Genomic DNA, 6,786 nt, shown 5'->3' on the forward strand with positions numbered 1-6,786 from the left:
CTTTGTTTTCTAACCCAGTGATTCTCTTTATGATCATACTGGAACTCACCACTGTCACATGCTTTAAAATTTAAAGCATGTGACAGTGGTGAGTTCCAGTATGATCATAAAGAGAATTTAAATGGATTGTGAACACTGTGATAAATGCAACACCATATTTGTCTAATGTCTATGTTATAATGTTACCGTCCCTGGTCTCTCCTATAAAAAACTGAGACCATTTGAGTTCCTGGCTTCTCTACACAAACCCATAGAACACAAATCTAGAATGAAACCAGACAGGAAAAATGACTTCAATCAATACTAGAGACTTCAGGACAGAGACTACAACCACTTATCATGGTGACATACACATGCAGTTGCATATTACAGCCAGCCACCACCAGGTGGCAGCAAAATACCACACTATTACAAGACACAAAACAAGACTGTAAACTGACATAATTATATCATATGATTATTTTGTATTTGCTTTAATAAAGTTAAAAACTAAAATACAATTTCAGGTCGGGATACCAATATCATCCATTCAGGCTTGTACAGGATAATTAAGTGAAAATGGAAGGGATGCAATAGGGTTATTTTCACAGAGAATTTACATTAAATGTTTGTACCATCAATATGTAATGTGCACTTAGTACCAATATGAATAGAAATAATATCAAAATCTTAACTTGTCTCAAGATACTTTCTAAAGGTGGCAATTTATGGACACATGCCAATGGGAAAATAATAGATCAGTCATCTTTTGTGAATCTGAAGATTCCCGTTTATTAAGTCTTGACAGAGCATTCATTTTTAAGTAACATTACATTTAGATAAGTTCAGTAATCAAATCACTATACATGTAATCATCCTCTTCAATCTTCATCCTCGTCCTGTGTCTGATTTGGGGTCGATCTCCGGAGCCAGGGGGAGGGAACATTATCTGTAAATCTATATTTGGACAAAAACACAATCCAAAGAGTTTTGTTTCAATATTGTTGTTATTAAACAGAAAAATCTCTCACACACACACACACACACACACACACACACACACACACACACACACACACACACACACACACACACACACACACACACACACACACACACACACACACACACACACACACACACACACACACTTTAAGAAACACATACCTGCAGCTTAGGCCACTCTGTATGTCTCCTGGGCCTCTCACTGACCCTTCCTCTGGGCCACTCCCTGGGTGTCTGTCGGGGCCACTCCCTGGGGGTCTCTCGGGGCCACTCCATGGGTGTCTGTCGGGGCCACTCCCTGGGGGTCTCTCGGGGCCACTCCATGGGTGTCTGTCGGGGCCACTCCCTGGGGGTCTCTCGGGGCCACTCCATGGGTGTCTGTCGGGGCCACTCCCTGGGGGTCTCTCGGGGCCACTCCCTGGGCCTGCTCTTGGGCCTCTTTCAGAGCCAAGGCTTGGGCAGCATAGTGATAGACGCTAAAAAGATTCTGGTCCAGGAGCTGACAACACAATCAAGTTGAATGAGTTATAAAGGCTCAACAGAGACCAGCAAATATGTGACCTTATCAGTACAAAGTGTGCATTTGATAAGTTGTTATTCAAGAGCTAATCTCTCAAGAACAGATTCCAGCGTTTTTTCCTTTTTTTGGCCTAATTTGGTCTAATGGCTAATGTGGAGCGACTCACACTATCCTGTTCTTTGCTCGTCTGACGAGTTCGCTCATCACTGGGTCGAACTCGGCAAGCCACTCTGCCAGACCAAGAAAGTTCCCGTTATTTGGTTCATGGAGCCTGGAGGGTGTGGTGTATGCCAAGTATAATTCAGGCATCATATTCTTGGACCTTGAGCGTGAGTCATTCTCACTTTCTGAAACAACTGCAAGTAAGACTTCACTGGAAAATGGGGAACAGCAGACAATAAAGACTGAATCTGAGGACACTGAGTAGGCTGAATTTTTCTAATCTGTCAGTCCGACCACGTTTCAATGATAACATGGCTAAGGTCTCTGTTTGTATGTAGGCAGTTGTTACAAATATGTATATCATGTATATTTGATGTACTAGTAGTTGTTAGTCATATGTGACTATTTGACATTCCTCCTGTTTACTGCTAGAATTGCATCTCTTTGGTACTTCTTTTGTTTTATTTTGTTTCCTTTGCTTGATGTTTTGTGTAAAGCATATTGAATTATACCTTGTTGGAATGTGCTGTAAAAATATGTGCCTTGCCTAGAGCTTAAGAGTAGTTCACCCCCCAAAAAAATGACTTATTTTCTATCATGCAGCCTTGAATTCATGGAGATGTTTTAGTTTTTGGCGCATTCCTAAGCCGATAATTTGGTGACCGGCCAAGACTCACTGAGTCCCCAATGACCATCGAATTATTGCTCAGGGATGCGACAAAATCTAAAAATCTCCATGAATTCAAGGCTTCATGGGGTGTGTGTACTTTTATGAATCTCCAAACCATGTGATCATGGTCGTGAGTTAAATAAATGATGATGATGATGATGTTTTAGTTTGGCTGTATGGGCTCACACTGACGATACATTTTCTGATTGTGTGTTTACTTCTATAGTGTTACAAATCGTGTGAAAAGGCTTTTGTTACAATACATCCATCACTATGGGTTCTACTTATACCCCATGATTTTCATTACCTGTTGCTGTTGTATTTGTTGTTTAACTAATTGCAGTATCATCCGCCAATACAGAATGTCACTCGAGTCAGTAGCAGCCTCAGCAGCCGACTTCATGACTTCCATTCCAAAATCCATAGTGGGGCGTCCATGCATCAGAGGCTCTGCCGAGGGAGGGAGACCCGGGGGAGGCATCAGACCCGGGGGAGCTGCGTTTTCATAAAGAGAATAATGGCAGAAGAAGATTACCAAAGGGGAAAAAAAACTGCATGGCTTTATTTTTGTTTTTTGTTCAATTCCACAGCAAAGTATGACTGTCAGTCCACAATAAGTTGGCCCTAGCAATAGTTTTAATATTTTCTTATTTTCTCCTTTTACTGTGTTTTTGTATGCTGTCCATGTCTTGTAATGTCAGTTTTGTTTAGTGTTCATTGTTCAATGTCTGGGGACTACGGATGGAAAATAGCATCTCTGCTAAATCCGGTGTATTTACGCTACTTAAAAAAAAATCTGTTCATTAATATGCTCTGTCGCGTCTAAATAAACAAATAAAGTAAAGTAAAGTAAAGGCTTTTTATTTTATTTTTTACTGTGCAGAAGCAGAGCTAGAAATGTAATGGTATTATATATTCAAATAAAGATTCATGGGAACCTGGCATTCCCTGGTGAAAATCTTCAAAAATCTTTTAAGATTTTTCTTTCAAATTAAAACATTAAGAAAAATAATTGAATTGTGAGATCGGCTATCTTTCAGCAGCCAAAGTATAGACAGGTAGGGCTTATAGGTGGTTAAGAGTTCAAAATCAAATAGAATTGCCATTAAATCTATTGAATGTCTTTATTTATTTATTTATTTGACAGGGACAAAGCTCATTAATCAACATCAACAGTTTTCACCTCAATGTAAATGGGCCAGAGTTAGCCAAAGCTAAATTTCATCTGTAGTCCCTGGGCAGGCTCAGGGACTACAGATAAAAGAAAGACAGAGTGTATAGTGTGCCAGCACACAACACCATGCGTTGATGCCATGTGTGCATATGTGCACACATGGCATGTGTGCACATGTGTGCACAACGTACCTGCTGCATTTCGTTCACGCAAATACCAAAGCTGATCCGGGTGAAGGGAACTCAGGGGATGGGAACTCAGGGGATGGGAACTCAGGGGATGGGAACTCAGGCGATGGGAACTCAGGCGATGGGAACTCAGGGGATGGTTATCCTGGGGAGGGAGACCTGGGGGAGGGATCAGACCCGTGGGTGCTGCGTTTTCATACAGAGAATAATGGGAGAAGTTTACCAAAATGAAAAAAAAAAACAAAGACTGGCATTTTTTGTTAGATATGAAAATGCCACAGCAAAAGGTGAAACGGATCATTGTGTGCTTTTTTTTTTTTTTTTTTACTGTGCATGCAGAGGCAGAGCTAGAAATGTAAAGGTATTGTACATTTAAATACAGATGTATGGGTCATTACCTGACATTCCTATTGGTGAAAAATGTATTTCAATTTAATTGAATTGTGAGATTGTAGATCGCCTATCTTTCAGTAGCCAAAGTATAGACAGCAGGGCGTAAGTGGTTAAGAGTTCAAAATCAAACAGAATGTGGTATTTGACCCATTAAATCGATTGAATGTCTTTGAACGTACCTGCTGCATTTTGTCCACGGTAAATATGAAGCCGTTCATTGAGACGGGGTCTCAGGGGATGGGGACCCAGGCGATGGGAACCCAGGGGAAGGGAACCCAGGGTAGGGTTATCCAGGGTAGGGAGACCTGGGGGAGGGATCAGACCCGGAGGTGCTGCATTTTCATATAGAGAATAATGGGAGAAGTTTACCAAAATGAAAAAAACAAAGACTGGCATTTTTTGTTAGATATGAAAATTCCACAGCAAAAGATTCATTTGGTGAAACGGATCATTTGTGTGCTTTAATTATTTTACTGTGCAGAGGCAGAGCTAGAAATGTAAAGGTATTGTACATTTAAATACAGATTTATGGGTCATTACCTGACATTCCTATTGGTGAAAAATGTATTTCAATTTAATTGAATTGTGAGATTGTAGATCGCCTATCTTTCAGTAGCCAAAGTATAGACAGGTAGGGCTTATAGGTGGTTAAGAGTTCAAAATCTAATAGAATGTGGTATTTGACCCATTAAATCTATTGAATGTCTCTGAACGTACCTGCTGCATTTTGTCCACGGTGACCCATTTTGTCCATCGGACCCACAAGAGGGTTATCCAGGGAAGGGAAACCCGAGGGAGGGGGACCCGGGGGAGGGTCATCCAGGGAAGGGAGACCCGAGGGAGGGGGACCCACAAGAGGGTTATCCAGGGAAGGGAGACCCGAGGGAGGGGGACCCGGGGGAGGGTCATCCAGGGGAGGGAGACCCGAGGGAGGGGGACCCGGGGGAGGGTCATCCAGGGAAGGGAGACCCGAGGGAGGGGGACCCGGGGGAGGGTCATCCAGGGAAGGGAGACCCGAGGGAGGGGGACTTGGGGGAGGGTCATCCAGGGAAGGGAGACCCGAGGGAGGGGGACCCACAAGAGGGTTATCCAGGGAAGGGAGACCCGAGGGAGGGGGACCCGGGGGAGGGTCATCCAGGGGAGGGAGACCCGAGGGAGGGGGACCCGGGGGTGCTGCATTTTCATAATGGGAGAAGAAGTTTACCAAATGAAAAAACAAAACAAAGACTGGCATTTTTTTGTTAGATATGAAAATTTCACAGCAAAAGATACATTTGGTGAAACGGATCATTTGTGTGCTTTATTTTATATATATTTTTTACTGTGAAGAGGCAGAGCTAGAAATGTACATTCAAAAACAGATGTATGGGTCATTACCGGGCATTCCTATTGGTGAAATTTGTATTTCAATTGAATTGAATTGTGAGATTGTAGATTGGCTATCTTTCAGTAGCCAAAGTATAGATGGGGTTGAAGTGGTTGAGAGTTCAAATAAAATCGAATAGTTTAGGCCTGACGTCGAAATCATAGCGCGGCACTCGGTGCCGAGCTTGTAGATCTGCTATTTTTCAATAGCTAAAGTATATGACATTATGCTTAAAACACCAAAAGGGGTTCCCGTTCAGATTGGGTTAAATCTATTGAATGTATCTCAACGTACCTGCTGCGACACTGTGGCACTGGACCAGAAGAACCAGTATGGACACGGGTACCAGCAAATACATCCGCATCTAGAAACAGTTCATAATGAATATGAAGAAAACATTAATACCTTTAAAATGAATGATTGAAATGCTACAGAAATGAGATGAGATGATAAAGTGTTGGTGGTTATTATTGCCTGTATATATTCATGTTTTACCATCAAATGATGGTAAAGTACAATCAACCAACGTTTGCTGAAAAAAAAAATAAACGAAATGGACTCACCGTTCAAACTTGTGTTGGTCCTGTTGGCTGGTTGCTTCTTCTGAGCAGGATGTGAAGAGAATGAGGAGCTATGGACTTATAACCGCTCAACAGACACTATAACAAACATGTGACGTATATGCATGAATGAGGCCATGGTCGCTGCTGCTTTATCGGAACACAATATGCATGCTCAAGGATAGATATACATGATGCAACTGTTGAACAACAGTTAGTGGTTCTCAAACATTTTCATATCAAGGACCCACAGATTTATATGTGGCATGATGCCACATATGGCCGCAGATGCCCATTTGAAAATAATCTGTGCCATGCAGGGGGACCCCCTTAACGCCCACAATGCACTGTAAATCTGTGATTGGCTTTAGCCCCCTCTGGAGGAGGTTTAGCCTTCCCCCTCCCCACAAACTCAATTGACTGTCTTTTATAAATCATTCATTAGCCCCCGCTATTCATACCCAGCTATAGTCACAATTTTCTGGAGCCGTTGCTGACAACAAACTGGATTTATTTATTTTTTTTTACCTATGAGGGACAATGCATTTCAATGGGAACGGAGCGGTTTGTTTCCATTAGAATATATACATACCACATTACAAGGGAGGGCGAGCTCCAAAAGTGGTATGTGGTATACCACTGTTAAAAGTGGTATAGCGTTTTCAAAAATGGTTTATAATTATACCACTTATGCCATCACAATAAGTAATAGTGTAATAAGTGTAACAATAGTGTAATTGCGACCATAGGTCACATTTACTATGAAAAC

The 6,786-nt window shown here is 41.9% G+C and overlaps 1 protein-coding gene across 2 annotated transcripts; it reads right to left on the reverse strand.

The window, feature by feature from the left end:
* Positions 1 to 744: 744 nt before the first annotated feature.
* LOC306922863 (uncharacterized protein) lies at positions 745 to 6,152 on the reverse strand. Of its 2 annotated transcripts, none has more exons than XM_079500739.1 (8): positions 6,021 to 6,152; positions 5,752 to 5,821; positions 4,809 to 5,264; positions 4,271 to 4,423; positions 3,702 to 3,857; positions 2,644 to 2,831; positions 1,147 to 1,483; positions 745 to 936 (listed from the first exon to the last, which is right to left on the reverse strand). In XM_079500739.1, the coding sequence occupies exons 2-7, from the start codon at positions 5,819 to 5,821 to the stop codon at positions 1,184 to 1,186; spliced, it is 1,323 nt and encodes a 440-aa protein (XP_079356865.1). In that variant the 5' UTR covers positions 6,021 to 6,152; the 3' UTR covers positions 745 to 936; positions 1,147 to 1,183. The 2 variants fall into 2 exon arrangements, with proteins under 2 accessions (XP_079356865.1, XP_079356864.1); XM_079500738.1 differs by having other exon boundaries at positions 3,702 to 3,884; positions 6,021 to 6,145.
* Between the last annotated feature and the right edge of the window lie 634 nt (positions 6,153 to 6,786).

The sequence above is a fragment of the Electrona antarctica genome (genome assembly GCF_951216825.1).
Source record: "Electrona antarctica genome assembly, chromosome: 5".
Lineage (NCBI taxonomy): Eukaryota > Metazoa > Chordata > Actinopteri > Myctophiformes > Myctophidae > Electrona > Electrona antarctica.

Coding starts and splice junctions, on each gene's coding strand:
- LOC306922863 (XM_079500738.1), bottom strand. CDS start 5,821: ATGCGGATGTATTTGCTGGTACCCGTGTCCATACTGGTTCTTCTGGTC. Junction 3,885..4,270: donor CCGTGGACAAAATGCAGCAG/GTACGTTCAAAG, acceptor ATGAAAACGCAG/CACCCACGGGTCTGATCCCT. Junction 2,832..3,701: donor GCGTGAACGAAATGCAGCAG/GTACGTTGTGCA, acceptor ATGAAAACGCAG/CTCCCCCGGGTCTGATGCCT.